General features: G+C 38.6%; 1 protein-coding gene across 1 annotated transcript in view; it reads right to left on the bottom strand.

The window, feature by feature from the left end:
• Positions 1-23,713, bottom strand: part of FREM1 (FRAS1 related extracellular matrix 1) — a 181,421-nt gene that overhangs the window by 73,302 nt on the left and 84,406 nt on the right. The window contains exons 14-19 of the mRNA XM_059142310.1: positions 21,272-21,480; positions 18,667-18,760; positions 12,867-13,119; positions 7,802-7,996; positions 6,532-6,717; positions 884-1,080 (exon numbers count right to left, since the gene is read on the bottom strand). Of these exons, the coding sequence (XP_058998293.1) occupies positions 884-1,080; positions 6,532-6,717; positions 7,802-7,996; positions 12,867-13,119; positions 18,667-18,760; positions 21,272-21,480 (1,134 nt within the window). The remainder of the gene's footprint in view (positions 1-883; positions 1,081-6,531; positions 6,718-7,801; positions 7,997-12,866; positions 13,120-18,666; positions 18,761-21,271; positions 21,481-23,713) is intronic.

Below are 23,713 nucleotides of genomic sequence, written 5' to 3'. Positions count from 1 at the left end.
CTACTTGAGGATTCTTTCTCTGCCTCTCCTTCAGCCCCTCCTGCTCATACACACATTCTCTCTCCCTCTCGTTCTCTTTCTCTCTCAAAATGAATAAATCTTTAAAAATAGCTATATGGGACACCTGGGTGGCTCAGTCATTAAGCATCTGCCTTTAACTTGGGTCATGATTCCAGGGTCCTGGAATCGAGTCCCATAATGGGCTCCCTGCTCAGCAGGAAGCCTGCTTCTCCCTCTCCCAGTCCCCCTGCTAGTGTTCCCTCTTTCGCTGTGTCTCTCTCTGTCAAATAAATAAATAAAATCTTTAAAAAAATAAATAAAAGTTAAAAAAATAAAAATAGCTATATGAAAAGATGCCTTAATATATGTGAATTAAGAGTCCTTGTCATGATAGCATTGGTTTAGAGGGCATGTTATAAAATCAAATTGCCTGGGGGCAAATCTTCTATGTACCATTCCCTATATGCCAATTATTTCCAAGCTCTGTGATCTTGGGCCACAGAATTAAACTCTCTGTGTCTCATTTTTGCAGTTACTAAAAGGCAATCATAATAATACCATCACCCTAAAAGCCTTGTAAGCCTTTCCATGAGTACATGTAAAGGACTCGAAATACCACCTACAACCTAGTAAGTACTCCATCCTCTTATCTATGCAGCTATAAGTCCATTCATGCATTCTATATGCTTGCAATTGCCATCATTACTACTAGAATAATATTCTTCAAGTAACTGTATTCTAGAATACAGGTGACTATTCTCCCCCATTCCTTTTCAACTTAATGTATTAAGTGCACCTGGACCAATGTAAATGAACTAGGTGAAAATAAAATCAGAAAATGATTTAAAAAAGAAGCAACTGAAAATCCCGTTATGTCTCTTACAGTAATATTCTGCACTACAAAGTCAGGAGCTTCGTCATTCGTGGGGTTGATGATAATGTGAAATGGTATCTCCAAGGAGCGTCGCTTCCCATCTGTGACATACACCATGAACTGGTCGGCCGTTGGTTCTATCCTTAGATGCCTGGCCTGCACGTAATTAATGTGCAAAGCCTTCATGTCTTTCCACCAGAACGAAGCTAGAACACACCAACATGGAACAGGTCAATATGAAATATATATATATATATATATATTTTTTTTTTTTTTTTCTTCTCCCCAAGCTACTTGTTCTTAACCCTTAACCCAATAGTTTATTTCTCAGAAAAGCAAATAAGAGATCGGTGCAATTGATCTAAGAATCAGCTATCAGGGGCTGCTGTAGTGTCTGTCTACCATCAGAATAAATACAGATATCCGTAAATCATAGGGAAGGATTAAAATTTGCATGGAGAACAGAAAGGTGGTAACCGCTAACCGGGATACATCGGGACTTCGTGACTGTTCTTTATATAGTTACAATGAATGTAAGCAAGACCTTCCCTCGATTAAAATCACTGCTCCCATATAAATAGTCCTTGTCCTGCTTGAATAAAAAAGAGACCATCTCCTTCATATGAAGGCGAAACAAGAGCCAGTCAATCATCTGCCTACTTGACATACACATCAAGTGACAGGTGGGACTGAGTGGAATTAGCTGACCTGCTGTTTTGACATCGCCTTAAATCAAAAAGACAAAAATGCTCTACGTTGAGCATTATGTCACAGACCAAACTGCATACCTTTAATGCAATAAATCTTTTCCCCCCAGCTTTATTGAGATATAACTGCCATGTAACATTATAAGTTTAAGATTTAGTTAACACATTATCCACCTCACATGATTACCATTGTGTTGTTGTTATAGTGGGAACATTAAAATTCTACTCTCAAATCACCTTTAAAGTATACAATATAGTATTAATTATAGTCACCATGCTGTACCTTAGCTTCCTGGAAATTATTCATTTTATAACTGAAAGTTTGTACCCTTCAACCACCCTCTCTCCATTTCCCCCCACCCGTCAGCCCCTGGTAACCACTATCCTATGAGTTTCTACAAATTCAATGGTCTTAGATTCCACATATAAGTGAGATCATACAGTACTTGTCTTTCCCTAATGAATTTCACTTATCTTAACACCCTCAAGGTCCATATATGATTTGCAAATGGCAGGATTCCTTCTTGTCATGGCTGTATAATATTCTATTACATATTTATATAACATTTTCCTTATGCATTCATCTATCAGTGGACATTTAAGTTGTTTCCATGTGTTGGCTATTGTGAATAATGTTGCAGTAAACATGGGAGTATAGATACTTCTTTAATAGCCTGTTTTCATTTCCTATACACCCAGAAGTGGAATTGCTACATCACAGGGTAGTTCTATTTTTAATTTTTTGAGGAATCTCCATAGTGGTTGTGCCAATTCACATTCTCACCAACAGTTCACAAGGGTTGCATTTTCTTCACATCATCGCCAGCATTTGTTATCTCTTGTCTTTTTGATAAGAGCTATTCTAACAGGTGGGAGGTGATACCTCTTGTGTTTTAGATCAACATTTCTCTGATGATGAGTGATGTTGAGCACCTATTCTTGTATCTATTTGCCATTTGTTCATCTTCTTTGGAGAAATGTCTAGCCAAGTCTTCTGCCCATTTTTAAATCAGATTATTTAGATTCCTTTGCTATTGAACTGTAAGAGTACCTTATATATCTTAGGTATTAATCCCTTATCAGATATATGGTTTACAAATATTTTCTCCCATGCTACAGACTGCCTTTCCATTTTGTTGTTTCTTTTGCTCTGTAGAAGTTTTTTAACTTGATATAGTCTTACTTTGTTGATTTTTGCATTTGTTGCTTTTGGTGTGAAATCCAAAAAACCATTGCCAAGACCAATGTCAAGGAGTTTACCACCTCCATTTTCTTCTAGGAGTTTCATGATCTCGGGTTTTACATTCAAGTCTTTACTTTGAGTTCATTTTTTTAAGCATGGTATAAGGCAGTGGTCCATTTTCATTCTTTTGCATACTGCTGTCCAGTTTTCCCAACACCATTTATTGTCTTTTTCCATTTGTATATTGTTGGCTCTTCTGTCATAAATTAAATGACCATATATGAGTGCATTTACTTCTGAGCTCTCTGTACTGTTCTATGATCTACACCAAAGTGTTTTGATTAGTATAGCTTTGTAATACAGTTTGAAATCCAATAACATGGTGACTCCAGCTTTGTTCCTTCTCAGGATTGCCTTGGCAATTCAGGACCTTTTGTGGCTCCACAGAAATTTTAGCATTGATTTTTCTATTCCTGTGAAAAATGTCATTTGAATTTTGATAGTGATTGCCTTGAATCTATAAATGGCTTTGGGTAGTATGGACATTTTAACAACATTAACACTTTCAATTCATGGATATATCTTTCCATCTTTTCTGTCTTTTTCAATTTCTTCCATCAAGACATCAATTTTATGTCTTACAGTTTTTGGTGTATAAATCTTTCACTTCCTTGGTTAAACTCACTCCTAAGTATTCTATTGTTTTTTATGTTATCGTAATTGAAATTGTTTTATTTCTTTTTCAGATAGTTCACCATTGGTTATAGAAATACAACCAATCTTTTTATGTTGATTTTGTATCCTAAAACTACTTAATTTGCTGACCTGTTCTACAGTTTTTTGGTGAAATCTTTAAAAATTTTTTACTTCTTTAAAAAATTTTTACATATAATATCATCTACAAACAGAGCCAATTTTACTTCTTCCTTTTACTTTGACAACTTTTATTTCTTTTTCTTGCCTAATTACTCTGGCTGGGACTTTCAGTATTATGTTGAATAGGAATGGTAAGAGTGGGCATACTTGTTTTGGTCCTCATCTTGGAGAGTAAGTTTTTAACCATTCACTGTTGAGTATGATGCTAGCTGTGATTTTGTCTTTTATTATGTTGCAGTATATTCCTTCTATACCAAATTTGTTGACAGTTTTTATTACAAAACACTGTTGAATTTTACAAATGCTTTTTTAGTATCGATAGAGATGATCATAGAATTTTTGTCCTTTCTATCAATGTAGTGAATCACATTTATTGATTTGCTCATGTTGACCACCCTTGTATCCCAGGTATAATTTCCTTTCAATCATGTGTATCATTTTTTTTAACATGCTACTGAATTCAGTTTGTTAATATTTTGTAGGGAATTTTTGCATCTATTGTCTTCAGGGATATTGGTCTGTGGTTTCTTTTTATAGTATCCTTACCCGGCCTTGGTATCAGGGTAATTCTGGTGTTAGAAATGAGTTTGGGAGTTCTTCCTCCTATTTGATTTTTTTTTGCAAGAGCTTAAAAATAGTGTTAACTCTTCTTTAAAAATTCAATAGAACAAGTAAAGACATCTGGTCCTGGGATTTTCTTTCTTAGAGGTTTTTGGTTACTGATTAAATCTCCTTACTCATTCTTGGTCTATTCAGGGTTTTTAGTTCACAATTCAGACTTGGTAGTTGGTAGGTTGTATGCTTCTAGGAATTTATCCATTTCTTTTAGATTGTCTAATTTGTTGATGCATAATTGTTCATAATAGTCTCTTATGATCCTCTGTATATCTGTGACATCAGTTATAATATCTCTTCTTTCATTTCAAGTTATATTTATTTAAGTCCTCTCTTTTACATGGTAAGGATAGGTGAAGGTTTGCCAATTTCATTTATCCTTTTGAAAGATCATATCCTAGTTTCATCTTTTCTATTCTTCTAATCTCTACTTCACTTATTTTTACTGTAATCTTTTCTCCTTTCTGCTGACTTTGGGTTTATTTTGTTCTTATTTTTCTAGTTCCTTGAGTTATAAAGTTAGGCTGTGTATTTGAGATTTTTTTGTTTTTTGTTTTTTTGTTTTTTTAATGGAAGCAATTATTACTATAACTTTCCCTCTTAGCACTGCTTTTGCTGCATCTGAGATATTTTGGTATGTTGTGTTTCCATTTATGTTTCAAGATCTTCTTTCCTTTTTCCAGTTTTATTAAGTCATAATTCACATACATCACTGTGTAAATTTAAGGTGTAGAGCATGAGGGTCTGATTTACATATATGGTGAAATGATTACAACAGGTTCAGCTAATATCCATCTTCTCTTAGAGATGTGATTAAAAAAAGGAAAAAAGCAAAATTTTCCCTTGTGACAAGAACTCAGGATTTTTTTAAAATTTCATCTTTGATTCACTGGTTGTTCAGGAGTATCTTCATTTACACATACTTGTGTATTTTCTACTTTTCCTCCATTATTGATTTTAATTTCATACCATTGTGATCAGAAAAGATACTTGGTATGACTTTGTTTTTTTAAAATTTGCTAAGACTTGTTTTGTGACAGATCATATGATCTATCTTGCAGAATGTCCCACATATGTTTGAGAAAAATGTGGATTCTGTGTTTGTTGGATGGAATGTAATGTATATGTCTACTGGGTTCCTTTGGTTTAATATACAGTTTAAGTCCACTGTTACCTTGTTGATTTTCCGGCAGATGATCTACCCACTATTGAAAGTGGAGTACTGAAGTCCCCTACTATTATTGCATTGTTGTCATTACTTCCTTCAGATCTGTTAGCATATGTTTAATATTTTAAGGTGTTCCAATGTTGTATGCATGTAAGTTTACAACTGTCATATTCTCTTGAGGAACTGACTCCCTTGTCATTTTACATTATACATTTTACATATACATTCCTCTTTGTCTCCTGTTACAGTTTTGACTTAAAGTCTATTTTATCTGTTATAAGGACACTGTCTCTCTTTTTATTTCAATTTGTATGGAATATATATTTTTTCCATTCCTTCATTTCTGAGCCTGTGTGGGTCCCTGAACCTGAAGTTAGTCTCTCGTAGGCACCATATAGTTGAGTCTTGTTTTTCTTTATATCCAATCAGTCACTCTATTAATGCAACTAATCTTAAACCCAGCCTTTCTCATAGCTAAACTGGATAAGCCCCCAAAAGTGCTTAAAGAATCTTTTAGTTCATTTATTTCTAAGGTGTTATCTTTGAATAAACAGATAAAATGTATTTGAATAATTTTTATTTTGGTGTCTGTTTTTGTTTTAGTTGTTTTTGCCTGAAATACAAGAGCTATTTAAATATCTGAGATACAATTTGGTTCCAGAATTATAGTCATCACCTTCAACATTTCAGGCTCTCTCTCTGTTATACCCCTGAAACATATCCTAATATTTTCTGCCAATGTCTAGTAAAAGTGCTAAAAGATTGAGAGGAGACCTATAAGCTCCCACCAGATTTATTCTATCACAGTATTCTGTGTTGCTCTGAAGGTCTTTTAAAAATGTTCTTTCTTCCCTACTTATTCTTATATTTTTCACAAGTGAAATTCCATTTTATTTGAAGCAAACTCCCATATGTGGGGGCACTTCAAGATAGAAAATTAAAATGAAAAAGAACAAGATTTAAAAGTACCCACTATAATACCAATTCCTTGAGTGTATGTAGTGCTTTGAACATTTTTTGAAGTTCCTACGCAGTCATTAAGCATGATGTAGCCAGTCAGAAACGTAAACATAGGCGAGTTATCACTGGTCACGAAGCCATGACTTACCTATGCTTACACCCATGTTGCTTTTTTCAAAACCTGCAGAGGGGAGTGTATTCTCAAGGTAGCCAAACTGGGGAGGAGAAACCAAGACAAATTCCAAGTTGTCTCCTGCAGTGTCAGGGTCAGCGGCGGACAAATGGTTACTAGTAAGGGCTGCAGAGAAACCCTCATCTACCACGAACATGGTACCTGCATGCAAATAACAACGCAATTACAATTTAGCATGAAATCCTCTAATCAGAATAGTGAAAACAAAAGGGAGTGATTGCAATTCCAATTCAGAGAAGCCTCCCATATGCAAATATACTTCCATGGGAGATGTTCATTTCCTTTGGCATAATTTTTCCTTACAGTGAAAATATTCAGGGGTAATGGGTGGAATTTAATTTGACTTGTGGAATTATATTTTTTTTCTTGTACAAGCAAGCCAGACAATAATGGAAAGACAGCAGAAATACTAAACGCTCTAGGACAGCCCTTTAGTCATTCTCAAGGAACTCTGATTTCCCTTGTGCCTCTATAGAAGTGACAAATGAAAATAAGAATTGCCAAACCATTTTAATGATAAGCCACTCAATGTAGTTTATGTACTCTTCAAGATCAGTTGCTACCTCTGTTTGTCAGAGTGTTAATTGCCTGTGAGCTATTATGAATTGCTCATAACGAACATTTTTTTCATGCCTTGGTGCTTAATTATTCTGCAGGGATAATGCTTCCTTTCCAGAACACTGCTTGGGAGATAGCTTGCAAATTACAATAACATCCATACATATGCTTGTATTTTTTTTTCTTCTAAGAGACAGAGCATATACATAATGCCTAAGAAGCGATGACTTTCTAAAAAGCAAATAAGGTTAAATGTGTATAAATGGCCTCTCTGGTATTTTCATTCTGCTCGAATAGAAATTATTATGGCTAAAATAAATTACTCTCTCTCCAGCAGGCAAATAATATCTTCCCACATGAAATAAAACCAGAATATTCGAGGATTCCAAATGTTGTCCTCATCCCAACACACGCTCACTCACATGCAAACACACTCGCATTCTCTCTCCACACAGAATTACACACATATTTAGACAAATAAATGCTTTTGCCTTGTTATCTTTTATAAATATGGAGTTTTCTAGAAATTGTGCGGAAGCAATTCTCGCAGGCAGAATTGCGTGGCAGTTTTCCATTTTAACTCAAAGTCAAGTGCACTAATTCACTAAACCACAGACATGATACGAGATGAAATGACGGAACTTTGATAGAAAAAAAACATTGTCACCTATTGCAATTGAAGGCGATTGGTTGTCCACTGGCTGCACCGTGATATTGAGGTCATACACCGGGAAGGACTCATGAGGAGGAACAGATGGACGAGGCCCATTGAAGCAACAGCCATTCACAAAAGGGCCAGCTTCTCCATCCGAAACCACCAACGTAATGGTATCCAAACAAGGCACCAGGCCAATCTCACCACCTGCAAGACACAACTACAGCTAAAACCTGACTTTCTTTAAAAATATAGAATACTAAGATGAAATTTACCCACACCTCTTCTACAAGCAAGAGTGGCGAGCAAAGAGCCTCAGGCGGCTAACATGTAATACTCAGTTTTATCAATGGGAAAGGAAATCTTCATGAAAATAACAAAGAAAAATGCTTGCCTATCTCTTGCCTCTGGTGAAATCCTTGACAGCCATCTCTCGGCAAATGGAGAGGCAAAAGGGGCTGAAAAGGGTCTGATCATTCACAAATGAACAAGGGAGAGGTACCAAGCTCGCCTAGTGATGGTTTCATTCTTCCTAATGGTTTAGTGTTAGGACCAACCACAGGGAGAGCAGAAGCACCCTTGTCCTTCCAACTGCATTGTCTTCCCATTTACATTAACTACCTTAAATGGACAACCATCAACCACCACACCACTGCAGTTAGGAGCAGAAGCTGGGAAGGAAGAGTAGAAAGACTAGGAAGATGAACCACATTTTTGTCATTTGTTTCAATATTTTCCTCGTTATATAACAGCCAAGATGTTAGCAAAATAGCAACAGGACATGGGGAAAAAGTGGTATTTTTTTTTCCTCTTATTCTTTAGGGCTATGTGTAGGGATTTCATAGGGCCCCAAATGAAGCAGTGAGAGGAAGACAGAAAAAAAAAAATGTCAGGATTAGAGTTTATCAGCAAACTGGCTGATCTGCTCTTGGGTCACTAACAGCACAGAGGTAGAAGCGTTCACTACCCACAGGACACAAAAATTCTGCAGACATGCTTTTGGTAATTCTCATGCATCACACTGAAAGTACCACGAGGGAAGCAATTTTGTTTGAGTTTTGATGAGATAAGAGCACAAAAGATCAGGGATGTTGTCTCTTTTCACAAGACACATTGGTCAAATCTACACAGTACTGTGCTTGGCATTATTCTACCCTACTTAATGACAAAGAAAATCAAGAGATGGTATCACTGAGCAGCCACAGGATTGGAGAATGAGAAAACTTGGCTCATAAGAAAAAATAAAGTTGGCATGGAGAGAATTAGAATTAAATAATAAGCCTTTGATGTTAGAAGCAGTAACAAATAAGATGCCTCTCATTTATTCATATTTATAAAAAATAAATTGGCATAAAACTAATTTATTTCTCATTCACTTGGTAAATACATATTAGTTAATGCCTCCTATGTGGTAATTCATTTTCTGGGTGTTCCAGCAGAGAATCAGGCAGACATCTGAAAGCGCCAAAAGACAGTTCAAAAGAATGTCAAATGCCAAATGCCAAAAGGTTACATGTCAGGCACTGACCCAATCTGATGGTCGAGAAAGAAACGCAATTTAGTTAGTCTATCACAGGTGTGTGTATTAAAAAGAACCATATGAAACTGCCAACATTAAGTCATTTTTTTTTTTTTTTACCAGTTAAATGAAAAACTCATATATCTCAGCCTGAATATGTACAAGGGGCTGAAGGTGAAGAAAGATGAAAGTTTTGGCAGAAAGGGTCATGGGGACAGGACAACATCACAGAGAAAGAGAAGTCTTCCCAGAAGGCTCTGCTGGCTTTATAGTGAGCGTTAAATGATGAATGAGTTACCAGGCAGATGAAGCAGAGAATTGGGATGGAGGAAGGCGGACCTGCAGGGACAGAGAGCTGAGAAGACAAGTGGAAAAATCATTCCAGGAAGAATAGGGAGCATTTTTAAAGAAAAAAAAAGAAAGAAAGAAAAAAGAAAGAAAGAAAGAAAGAAAGAAAAAAGCAAACAGTACCTTCCATAACTGTGATTTTTTTTTTTTTTAAGATTTTATTTATTTGACAGAGATCACAAGTAGGCAGAGAGGCAGGCAGAAAGAGAGAGGAAGGGAAGCAGGCTCCCTGCTGAGCAGAGAGCCTGATGCGGGGCTCAATCCCAGGGCCCTGGGATCATGACCTGAGCCGAAGGCAGAGGCTTTAACCCACTGAGTCACCCAGGCGCCCCTATAACTGTGGTTTTAATATAATGAAAGCATAGGATACATTTACAGAAAAGCTGGAAAGCCAGGCTCAGCATCTAGTCACAAAAAAAGGCTACAACACGGGTGGAGAATTCTCTACCTTGAATGGAGCATGGTGTCAGGACACGATTTACACTTAACACTGTTAACCACCACGTTATTTACGAAGTTTTTTTGAATGACTTCATGCTTAATGTTTGGAAAAGAGTACGTGGATAATGTCATTTTGCATCATAAAATATTATTTGACTATTAAAACTTACATTTATAATAACTTTGTAACATTGAATAACTGTTTAATCAATGTTTTAGCTGATAATCTCAATGTAAAAAGTAACCAACAAAACTGCACATACAACATGATGAGCAACCATGTAAAAATTATGATTAGAATAAAGAAGACAGTGATGCCTGGGTGGCTCAGTCAGTTAAAGCATCTGCCTTCGGCTCAGGTGGTGATCCCAGAGTCCTGGGATCAAGCCTCATGCTCCCTACTCAGCAGGGAGTCTGCTTATTCCTCTCCCTTTTCTCTCCAACCCCACCCCGCATGTGTTCTCCCTCTCTCTCCCCCTCACCCTCTCTCTATCTCAAATAAATAAATAAATAAATATTTTTTTTAAAGAAGGAAGAAAAAGTACTGTAATATCGAAATGTTAACAGGGACCATTTTTGAGAGGTAAATAAGTGATTTTTTGAAATTTCATTATGCTTATCTACACTTTGCAAGTCTTTTTTGAAATGGGCATGTGGTATTATTTTTATCATCATGGAAAGCAACTAAAATAATGGTGAAAAAATCACCCCCCAGGTGTCCTTTATAATCCACATACAGAGGCAAGAGCAGAGCCATCGAAACTTCAGGCCCTGTAGACCCGTGGTTCTTCACACTCTCTCCTGCATAGCACTAAAGCACTACCAATTGAGTCATTGGGAGAACGTTATAAGGAAACATATCATTCAAATAACAAACCACCTTTCAAATTGGCAGTATTTCTGCTAATTTAGTAACACAGCAACAGTAAAATACCCATCTGTCTGAAATGATTTGCCTCACATCCTACTAGGTCTCATGGGGGAAAACAAAAAGAGTTCATACATCCTTACATGGCCATCACACCAAAGGGATTGATAAAGACCAACACCTGTTGGTTAGCACTTGGAACAAAGCACTGGCAGGGAAGACAGATTCATCTCACCCCTAATGTTTCTATGTTGCTTTAGCCTGCCACAGGTGTTAAAATTATGTAAAAACTCACAGACCAACAGTGGTTGGTCTTTGATCCCTTTTCTGCTAGTCTATCTGACATCTACTGGGGAAATCAAAATGAAGCGATTTGCTGTGGACCCTCAAGAGACATCAAGCAGGTGGACTCTGCTCCCCAAGCCAGGAAAATAAGCAGTGAAACCCTTCCTAAGACTAAATACACTTAAGAAGAAAAGGAGATACCATTTAAATAAATAAATAAATAAAAGATGTGTGGCAGAGTGATTAAAATGTGCCCCACTAAGTAATTAACCATTAAACAATGGGCATCCTAATAAATTATTTTCCAAAGTACCTATAAAAATACCATTTCACAATATCTCCCCGCCATTTCCAAATTCCTCCTTTTCTATCTCTAACCCCCCCATCCCGGGTTTCCTCTCCCACTCACTGCTTGTTTTCTCCACGTGTTTTCAAATAAGAAAGTGATTGGAATTCTGATACCTCGTACTCCCTTCACCCTCACCTGACCTTCTATAGCCCACCCCGCTTCCTGTGGAATCCACACATGAGAGTGGCATGTGGATGAGGACACCTGAGGTTGTAATCAAGCAGCAATAAAAGGGAGCGACGGGAAGTATATAGTATTATTACCGAGGAAGGGCACTCAAACTAGAGATCAGAAGAAGTGCAAGGGGCAGTGATTGATGAGGTACTGATTATGGGACACTGTTTCCTTTGCACATGAGTGGGTCCATCTACTAAAAGTCCTTCACAGCTGACTCTGGAGTATACTCCTTTGTAGCCCATTAATGCCTAGTACTCTCTCTTGCAAATAACAGATGTTGAATTAATATTTTCTTTATTTGAACATTTTACATGGGGAGCAAATACCTTCTGGGTAACAAGATAACAGGATGCCAGAAATGAAAGAACGATGCTAATAAACAAGCCTTTACTGTATCATTATCTGTCATCTCCTCGCGTCTATTGACATGAGCATTACACAAAACGTAAGATACCACCTTTGCTTTTCAGGAACTCAAAAGGCAGACAAGTTACTTCTTAGGAGCTAGCTGGTGATCTAGAGTAGACTTCTTTTTAAAATTTTTATTAAGTCATCGCTATGCCTGACATGGGGCTCCAACTCCTGACCCCAAGATCAAGAGTTGCATGCTCTACCAACTGAGCCAGCCAGATACCCCTTAAAAGTATAATTATAATTATCTTAGAGTGCTTAGTTCATGCATTTCTGCTATGACTTATGGATCCCAAACTGTGATGGTCAAATACAGTCTTCTTCAAATTGACTAAAAAGGGAATGTAGACAACCCGGGGTGAATTAAAGGTCTAAGTGGAAGCTTCAGGAACAAGGCAGCAAGAATACTTGTTCCTTCTCCACTCTGAAATTCATGTTATAGAGATCAGAAATCCTTCTAAATATGGTGACTATACTTACAAATACTAAATATGGTGATTATACTTACAAATACGGTGATTATACTTACAAAAAGATTATACTTGCTTCTTTTTTAATGGAAGCAAGCATCAAGATTGTTAGATTATCAAACCCACAGCAAGAAGTGGGGTTATGAGTTACGACTCTGTGGTGGGGCTTGTGTCCGTTCATGCGCGCCAGTCACCATGTGGTCACTCACCCGTGTGTTTGTATGTCACGGCCCCTGAGATGACATCTTCCTGAGAGAACTGATCCACTGTGACTCCAGCTTTCCTCACCACCCCATGTTGAGGCTCTCGAGCAATCACAAACATCAGCTTCAAGTCATCACTGTCCACATCAGTAGCAAAAATGTATTCTGAGGTGATGACCACCTCTTCACCCTCCGCGCAATGCATCATGGGGTTGAGGTCAGCCTTTAGGATTGGTGGCTCATCATTTACAGGGAATACCTAGGGGAAAAAATGCATGTGTTCGAGATAAAAGAGAACAATGACAAATTGCCCAGCTGGTAAACCATAGCTCAGCCGGAATGACAGGCATTTTCGATCTTCCAGACACAAGAAACAATAGTCATGGAATCTGGCCAAGCAGGCTATATCTTTTCCCCATATGAACCATCTTGTAAGAAATGGCCAACGTGAGACACATTTGAGGTAGGAATGGAAGGGTATGGTTATGGTTTGGGACTCAGAGCTCTCATCCGTTTCTAGAGAGACAAAATGTAAATGTAATACAAATTAGTCTTTGCTAAAGTCCCTAACCTCCTTTATTAAATTCACACATATTCCAGAGGAAATCTGGTCCTTGTGGTCTGATGCATTTACATTTACCACATTAGAGTTATTTATATTTCAAATTATTTGGTGATTACAAAGCTTTTGTCTACCCTCAACTTCTTGCCACCCAGGAAGTTTCTCCAAACTTACAATAAGCAGCAGCTTATTTCAAACATTTTGAGTTAACTCTGGAACTGCATAACCATTAAATCAATCCCAGGCTTCACCTCGACAAAACGTTTTTCTCTCATTGTTCTGAAAATAAAGCTCTAAAGTAGAAAGGAAAAGAAGAGTAACATGGGTCCACTCGGCTCTCTGAATCCAACAGGATAATGAAGACACTTGAAAAGGCAAGTCTGTTACTGTTTTTTAATTAAAAAACATGTATTTATTTATTTATTTATTTATTTGAGAGAGAGAGAGAGAGAGAGAGAACGCACGCAAGCAGGGGAATGAGACAGAGGGAGAGGGAATCACAAGCAGACTCCACACTGAGCACTCAGCCCCACCCAGGGCTTGATCTCAACCCTGAGATCATGACCTGAGATGAAATCAAGAGTGGGCGGCTGAACCAATTGAGCCACCCAGGCGCCTCAAAACGGTAAGTCTTTTATTTGTCCTGAAAGCTTTTTATCTCTCCTTCTATTTTCAATGATAGCCTAGCTGGATATAGTATTCTTGGCTGCATGTTTTTCTCATTTAGTGCTCTGATATATATCATGCCAGCTCTTTCTGGCCTGCCAGGTCTCTGTGGATAAGTCTGCTGCCAATCTAATATTTTTACCATTGTATGTTACAGACTTGTTTTCCTGGGCTGCTTTCAGGATTTTCTCTTTGTCACTAAGACACTAAGACTTGTAAATTTTACTATTAGGTGATGGGGTGTGGACCTATTCTTGTTGATTTTGAGGGGTGTTCTCTGCGCCTCCTAGATTTTGATGCTTGTTCCCTTTGCCATATTAGGGAAATTCTCTCCAATAATTCTCTCCAATATACATTCTGTTCCTTTCTCTCTTTCTTCTTCTGGAATCCCAATTATTCTAATGTTGTTTCGTCTTATGGTGTCACTTATCTCTAGAATTCTCCCCTCGTGGTGCAGTAGCTGTTTGTCCCTCTTTTGCTCAGCTTATTTATTCTCTGTCATTTGGTCCTCTATATCACTAATTCTTTCTTCTGCCTCATTTATCCTAGCAGTGAGAGCCTCCATTTTTGATTGCACCTCATTAATAGCTTTTTTTATTTCAACTTGGTTAGATTTTAGTTCTTTTATTTCTCCAAAAAGGGCTTTTATATCTCCCGAGAATGTTTCTCTAATATCTTCCATGCCTTTTTCAAGGCTGGCTAGAACCTTGAGAATTGTCATTCTGAACTCTAGATCTGACATATTACCAATGTCTGTATTGATTAGGTCCCTAGCCTTCGGTACTGCCTCTTGTTCTTTTTTTTTGTGGTGAATTTTCCCGCCTTGTCATTTTGTCCAGGTAAGAGTATATCAAGGAGCAAGTAAAATACTAAAGGGGAGGCAAAGACCCCAGGAAAATATGCTTTAACCAAATCAGAAGAGACCCCAAATCATGGGGTGAAGAAAGGGGATAAAAAGAGGTTCAGGAAAAAAAAAAACAATTAAAAAAAGAAAACGAATAAAGAAAAAATATTAAAAATATATATATTAGATAAACTTGTTAAAAAACGTTAAAAAAGAAAAAGGTAAAAGTTTTAAAAAAATTTAGCAGAAGAAGAAAAAAAATTGAAAAAAAAATTAAATTAACTGCAAGATTAATGAATCATGGGGAGAAAGCCATGAGTTCAGTGCTTTGCTTTCTCCTCCTCTGGAATTCTGTTGCTCTCCTTGGTATTGAACCTGCACTCCTTGGTAGGTGAACTTGGTCTCGGCTGGATTTCTTGTTGATCTTCTGGGGGAGGGGCCTGTTGTAGTGATTCTCAAGTGTCTTTGCCCCAGGCGGAATTGCACAGCCCTTACCAAGGGCTGGGCTGAGTAATCCGCTCAGGTTCGGGGTTTCGGGAGCTTTTGTTCCCTGAGGGCTTTCCACAGAGTTCCAGAGGACGGAAATGAAAATGGCACCCTTCCGGTCTCCAGCCTGGAGGAGCCGAGAGCTCAAGGCCCCACTCCTCAGTGTGCCCTCAGAGAACAGTGCTCAATCACTCCCATCTCCCTGGCCTCTGGCCGCGCTCCAAGCTCACCGAGCCTGAGACCGGTTCAAGGTAACCCCGAGCAGAGAGCTCACTCCTCGGCTCTGTCTCTGTAGCTGGCTTCCCTGTTCTAATACCTGCAAGTTCTGTGACACTCAGACACCCCCGATCCTTCTGTGACCCTGCGGGACCTGGGGCCATCCTGACCCCACGTAGGCTTCATTCCGGTTTAGCCTCTGGAGCGAAATCCCTTAGCAGAACAGACTTTTAAAAGTCCTGATTTTGTGCTCCATTGCTCTGCCGCTTGCCAGGAGCCGGCCCCTCCCCCCGCAGTCTACCTTCCCGTGACTTTGGATTCACTTCTCCACCAGTCCTACCTTTCAGAAAGTGGTTGATTTTCTGTTTCTAGAATTGCTGTTCTTCTTCTCTGCGATCTCCCGTTGGATTTGTAGGTGTGGCAATGTTTAGATAAGCTATCTAACTGATCTGCTACCTGATGTCGTCTCAGCGGGCTACTTCTCCGCCATCTTGACTCCTCTTTAAGGCAAGTCTTTTAAATCAGAAAAAAGGCCATCCTGTCTCTGAGTTCACAGTCTCAAACTTGGCACGTGTGCTACTCACTTAGTTATCAAGTCTGGCCTGCGGATACTCTCAACCCCACATTTCCTGCCCCCTTGCTTCAACCATGGGGATCATTTTAAAATGTGGCTTTTATAACTCTGGTTTCTCTTCAGATCATGTAAATTTTTCACCTTTTAAAATGTGCCTTTCAGGGTGCCTGGGTGGCTCAGTCGATTGGGTGGCTGCCTTCGGCTCAGGTCATGATTCCAGGGTTCTGGGATCAAGCCCTGCATCGGGTTCTCTGCTCTGTGGGAAAACTGCTGCTTCTCCCTCTCCCATTCCCCATGCTTGTGTTCCCTCTCTCCCTGTCTCTCCTTGTCAAATAAATCAATAAAATCTTTAAAAATAAAAATTAAATGCATAAATAAATAAATAAAATGTGGCTTTCTTCGAGCCCTGTCCTTATGGGGGCCTTCAGCTGCTTCCCAACACTACTCCAAGAATGTTTGAGGCCTCGTTTCACGCAGTAAGAGTGCCTCTGCCACCCCACTGCCTTTTCACCAGAAGACCCCATCTCCAGTCTTTGCACCATCTCTGCACACTCTCTCTGCCCCTTGGCTTGGTAGGCTCAGCCTCAGCTCTTGGCTCAGCGACCCTCTCCTTCAGATTACATGTGGATTCTTCAGGGAAAACTTCTTTGACGACTCAGACTCACTTAGGGACTTCTACCATTTACTCTTTTTTAGCACTCCATTTATTCGCAGAACACAGCATTTTAACTAATCAATCATTTCAGTGATAATCTATTTAATGTCTGCCATCATCCCCTGACCATCATCTCTAACAGAACAGAGAGTTTCTTTGTCATGTTCATCATTGTATCCCAAGCATCTAGCATAGGAGCTGGCCTACAGAAGGTACTTTTTAAATATTTATGGAGTAAGCAAATGAAGAAAGGTAAATATGTATATATGATCTGCACACCCTGCTATTTAAACAGGCTAACAACTCTACAACAAATATACATGAGATTATTTTCATATCTTCCTTTAAAGGGTAGTGGAATGGGGTAGTAGAAACTCAGATTTACTTATTTAATCAGAGGTTAAAAAAAATATGCAATACTCTTCTATTTTCTATTGGCTTATTAGGAAACAGTATCTTTGTTCATGTCCTCTGAGTGGATTCATTAAAGATGCTCATTGTTACTGTTCTTGACTCTATCTAATGAATGTCATCAATATATCCATGATGACCACCTTACAAAATACAAAATAGCTTCAGGTTTCAAATAGTTAATGAAGCCCAAAGGCAATAATATTTAAAACATTCTTTCAGGAGAGAAAACAATCACACATAATTATCAAAAAATAACCTGTACTTCTGATTGGCTTCCAAAGCCAGTGCCCTTTTGCTTAAAAAGTAACAATAAACAGACTGTGTACACACAAATGAATGATTTGGGGCAAGTCATGGAAACTTCTTGAACCTAAGTTTTCTTGCCTATAAAATGGAGATAATTCCTTCCCCTTCTACTGCCCTGTGCTGGAAATAATTCCTTCTACTTCTTAAAAATACTAGATGGATATGATCATTCTTAATTAATTATTAACCATAAAAATATCATTCAAACACATTATCACCACTAATTAAAATTTCACATCACAGAGATCTGACAAAATTCAAACAGAAATAGAATTTGGTAAATAACAGTAAGAGGGACATGATAATTCTTTCTGCAGACCTTCTTTTGTCACTAAGTATAAATACCTGCAAACCCTATGAGTTTTGTTTACGGACTTAAGGGTTCACATAACAGAGAAACTCAGGGGTTCCCATCAACCTTGATGTGCAGATTTTTTCATCATTTGTCCAAAGGGGGAAAATCATCATTTCAAATAGATCTCAGAAAGGAGTATATAGAGCAGGAATTCATAAAGGGGCACCACACACATAAAGACATGGCTTCTTCTGCACAAGAGGGAAAAGCCCAGTGATGGTAGCTGCCATCAGAAATATCAGAATCCATTTATACACAGAACCAACTGGTTTTAAAGTTAAGTATCTGGGTTTGAGGTCCAAGTGGCTTAAGCTTTAAATGGATTAGAAGGAAAAGGCAGCATGCCCATTTCACCAATATATCTTCACTGTCTATTGCCTGTCCTGAGACGTTCAGACATAAGCAGGTATGCTCTTGTTTGGAGTCCACAAGTTTCAAGTTCTACAAGGAATTCTAATGAGGCTTCCAAAGCAGGGGCCTGGCTGCTCAGCTGGTTGGGCATCTGACTCTTGATTTTGGTTCTGGTCATGATCTCAGGGTTGTGGGATCAAGGCTTGCATCAGGCTCTGGACTGAAAGTGGAATCTCTCTCTGTCCCTCTACCTGTCCCCACCCAATTTATATGCTCTCTCTCCCGCTCTCTCTCATTCTTAAAAAAAAAAAAAAAAAAGGGATTCTAAACCAGATGCTTTATTTCTATATGAATGAGGAAGGAAACATTCTACCCACCTCAACATGTAGAACAAATTCTGCTGAATTCATGCCATCTGTGACCTCCAAGAATATGTCATCCTGAAGTCTCTCAGAGCCATCATGCTGATACCTGTGGGGATGATATTTGCCACTAGCCCCTCAAGACCACTGTGACAGTAGGAGATGTCTGACACAAAAGCTCTTCCATGGCTTTGGCCATATGGCCAGTAAACGAATAACAAAATACATAACATAATCACAAAGTCACATACCGAACTACTCAAGTGTCCCTGAATGTAAAAATTTGCTCCACCCTGGAAAAGTGTTTTATATGGTTTCATGATATGTCTGACAAACCAAAATTAGCCCTTCAAGTTGCCACCATGGCAATGGGAACCAGTTGGTGTAGTTTTGCTTACTTACATAAAATAAGGCTGGGGCTGGGGAGTAACTGAGACAGATAGTAGGTAAAAGAAGGACACTGTGAATCTTGATGAGGCCCCTCCTCCACCATTTTTAAGACTGATCTTTCTGCCTGTACTTTCGATCTATTCAGTTCTTCTACAAAACTCTGATCTACGAATTATTTATTGCTTCTCTTCTGCCATTTTCTTTTTTCTATTTACTAGCTCTCTTTCACTCAACCTATAAAGATTTTTGAATCTCTCCAGACTTCAAAATATTTTTCCTTGAGTTAGCTTTGGCCCTACTTTTCTTTAATTTCCAGTCAAGTTTTATAACAGAATTGTCTAATTCAAGACTTTCCATCTACTCTCCAACCACTGTAGTGATACATGGTAAGTTCTAAAGAGTGGTTGAATTGAGCCAAATTTTTAGCTCATCAATGATTTGTTCAAAATAGGAAATAAGCCCTAAGAAATAAAATTAAAATTTACATAAAAATAATATTGAGGAGTACCTGAGTGGCTCAGTTGGTTGAGCATCTAACTCGTGGTTTTGGCTCTGGTCATAATCTCAGGGTCCTAGGATGGAGCCCTGATTTGGGCTTACACTCAGCAGGGAGTCTGCTTGAAATTCTCTCTCTCTTCCTTTCCCTCTGCCCCTCTCCTCTTTCACATGCACATGCTCTCTCTCTCTCAAATAAATATTAAAAAATCATATATCAATCATATAAAGCACTTAGATATGAAAAAATCCCAGGTTAAAAGATAATTTTACTCAGAACTATTCTTACCCATACACTGGGTAGGGACTCAGGTTTGGGATTCCATTCCAGTGGTGAAGAAAGTCCACTCCCACCCCAGTATCCCTCCCACACACTGCCTCTTATGCTCCTTGATATTTTCATCAAAAATAGATATGTGATAATGTACTAGGTCCTATCTTACCATACTAATACCCCTAAAAGAGCCAAGCGGATCTAGGAGTACACATCCAAAGGCATGGCTAAGGAATCAAACAGAATTTCCCAAACCAGACTCTTCCAGATACTAACTGAGTGACCTCAACCTCCGAGTTTCTTCAACTATAATATAATATATACCACATAATATGAGAATACAACCATTGACCTTGTCAGGCTTGATTACTGTAAAGATTAAATGGGGAAAAAAAAAAAAACCACAACTGCAAGTCCTTGAATTATATGTGCTGGCAGATAATAGTACTCTTCTATCCATCGCTTGCTCCCTAGTAAGAATTACCTAAACAGAGCTCTTATTCTAACATGTAGCTAAGAGCTGAGATCTCTAAAAAAAGGAAATTTTAATGAGGATAAGATGAGTAGTGAAAAAGAGGTCAATATATTAGAGATCATGAATAACTAATGTAACCAAACTAAATTTCAGATGAAATTGATGTTCTTGTGCACAAATTTGAGCTCCTAGTCAACTTCCAAGTGTGGAATTAAGCATTTGATGCCTAATACCTTCTGAGAGGTCAAAATTCCCATTTACAATTTGAACCTATAAATGAAAAGTCAGCTAGTATATCTGTCTACCTGATCCTTGCTTTTGAGTATCTTGCATTGTTTTACAGGGAAGGCATGTTACTAAATTCTGCAGGAAAGTTTCTTAGAGAACCACAGTAGCAAGAAAGGTGAAAGACCTTAAGGTGAGGGGAACTGCTGTAGGACCTTGACAAATAAATTGCTCTCTCTGTCAGAAACCCAAGTACTATTCCATGCTCTACCTACCCAGTCTACCCTTCATGTTTGCCTGCAAGTCCCTTCCCAGTACAATGGAATAGAAATTAACCCTAAGTATATACTGATCAACAGAATTTATTCCCAGTTTCCACAGTGAAACTGACTGTCCTTAAAGCCAAGTTCAACTATATAGATTAGCCATATAAATTATTTCAGTCTATATTCATCTAGTTTGGCTACTGCCTCTTGTGATATGTATAGTTGAAGCAAATTAACATTCATGGTAATTAACTCCTATTGTTCAAATATCCAAAAAGTCATTTCCACTGGTACAAGCTAGACAGATGGAAAGAAAATGTCTGGAGGGAAATTGAAAGTTTATCATTTCAAATTTTCAACTGACCCTTGAAGTATTAACTGGCTTGCCAGTAACCCTGAAAAAATCGAACAAACTTCTATCTTTTACTCTGCCTCACAACTCATCCAGATGAAGGCCAAAGCATATCAAAAAAGAGATCCAGGAATTGTTCTAACCTAACTTTTAAGGCATGGAGGTCTCCCCAAGAAAATGTGCCTCCTGTGTTTAGAGGAAATCCATCCAGCTCCACACTTCCACACTGAGGCGGTCTTTGCAGGGAGAGATAGATGTTGTCCAGTTTGGTATCCACATCAGAAACCAGAACATTCTCTGTGCTGATGATACACTGACCTCCCTCAGTCACTCTCAGGGAGCTGGTAAACACCTAAAAAGAAGGAAGAAAACATTCTATGAGCTTTTCCTGAAGACTGAGCTCATTAAATAAATGGAAAACGTCTAGTACCACCTTCACATGTCAATTAATTTTTCAAGGATGTAGTAAAGGGAACAAGTTCATAGCTGAACATCTTGGCTGAAAAAAAAATTTTTTTTTTAAAGATTTTACTTATTTACTTGAGAGAGAGACAGTGAGAGAGAGCATGAATGAGGAGAAGGTCAGACAGAGAAGCAGACTCCCCATGGAGCTGGGAGCCCGATGGCGGGACTCGATCCCAGTACTCCAGGATCATGACCTGAGCCGAAGGCAGTCGTCCAACCAACTGAGCCACCCAGGCGTCCCAGCTGAAAAAAATTTTTACTAAACATTTCCAATTCTAAGCACTGAGGTATACAAAGAAGCAAGGTGGATTTGTAAGCTTGAAAGTATCTACAATTCATTACCTCAGACCCCATTATAATGGAAGCAGCAACCAAATTGGTTACTATCAGTGGCACTAAATAGAGGAAATAGTAACGTCCATCACCATGTCCATACCCCCCATTGCTGGATATATATATATATATATATATATATATATATATACACACACATACATGTATATATATATGTCCTCTAGGGGAATTTGATATAAGTGTTGTTTGTTGTTGTTTGATATATATATATATACATATACATATGTATATATATATATATATGTATATGTATGTATTGGTGAACTTTGTTTAGCCTCTCATTCTCCTAAATTTATATTACTACACAGAAGTAAAAGCAAGCAGATAGAGTTGGGGTACCAATCATGGGCTCTGAAGTTCCCCTCCTAAAGGTCTGAGGTAAGTGCCCCACCCATGTGAGGATACAGCATTCTTCAAGAAAGAAGCTGCTCTCTTCAGACCAGCTGCTGCTCCCAGAAGGCAGAATGTTCCTGAGGAAAAAGTTGATAAAGGGAGTGGTTGGAGGGGGGGGGGTTGGGGGGCGTGGAAATGGGCAGAGGAAAAAGAAGTGAGCAAGGACAAGTCACAGCCTTCACTCAGAGCCCTCCTCTAACCTCCTGCCCACAAGGGCACAGCTGCCCCAAGGCAGCCCCCTGGGTCAAGGAAATTATTAGACCAACCACCCTGAGACAGTTGCCTTCTATTCTTAAATAAGCTACCTCTACTAGAAAGGAAAACACAATACAAGGGACTTCTCTCCCTACAATGACTCTCGCCCCCATCCTTCCCACACGGCTTACTCCTACACTTTTACTGTTTGTAGGAGAAGGAAAGAATACTCCTATTACTAAAAGAGGAGCATTATCTTTGAGACAAGGTCCACATCTGCCAACCTCATTGATTCCAAATTTGCATCAATTAATACCCCGAGATGCTAATGTTTCAAGAGATATACTCCGCTGTACTCTATGGCTTTCAAAATATATATGTATTTTAGGGCAACTTTCAAAAAATAAAAGCATAAGGCTAATTTCCCCCAACTCATTCACCACTAACTTTTCAGTCTCTGCCCAAACCTAGTGTTTAGGTTTTGGGCCTTCCCATTAGCATGATATTAAAATCACCTAGTGGTTATCACTCAACTCAGCTATCTGTGGGTATTTTATGCCAGGAAAACACTCTTGCGACTGGTTTCACTTAAGCTACTCATTTGATTTTATTTCTAATGGTCTCAGTTTTCTAAGGCATGATTTCTTTTGTCCCATGCACTATAGGAAAAAGAAGGTGCTATGCCACGTTAGCCCCGAGTCCTCAGAGCTACTCAGTCTACCTTCAAACGAGGGAGGTTAACTATTCACTTGAATGTTTCTAGTTTTCTCCACAGATCATTCTTCTCTAGCAAGAGGTTTGGATTGCTTTGCTTAAAACACTATTTATCTCCGTGACTGTTTTAGAAGATGCTTTGACTTCTTAAGATGCTGGCCTAGTTCAGGGCGTGTATCTCATACGTGGAAAAAGATGGTATGAATAAAATCTAATAAAATAAACAGACATTCTAAACTATTTCTTCCACGGGGAATGTGATCTGGTCCCTGACAGGGAAGGAATCAAAGAATATAGTTTGGATTCTTTGGTCTTTTTCGTGAGCTCTTTGGCACATCTTCTGCCAAAAATGGCAAGTTCAGAGGCCTGAGGGGGCAGGCCAGCAATGTAAATGAGTGTGCTGAGCGTGGTGGGGCCTCTGGAGACTGGAGAGCAAGCCCAGGCAACTGCTGCGCAGGATAAGT

The sequence above is a fragment of the Mustela lutreola genome, chromosome 12 (assembly GCF_030435805.1).
Source record: "Mustela lutreola isolate mMusLut2 chromosome 12, mMusLut2.pri, whole genome shotgun sequence".
NCBI lineage: Eukaryota > Metazoa > Chordata > Mammalia > Carnivora > Mustelidae > Mustela > Mustela lutreola.
The sequence above is the reverse complement of the archived record's forward strand: the minus strand, read 5'-3'. Positions and strand labels throughout refer to the sequence as shown.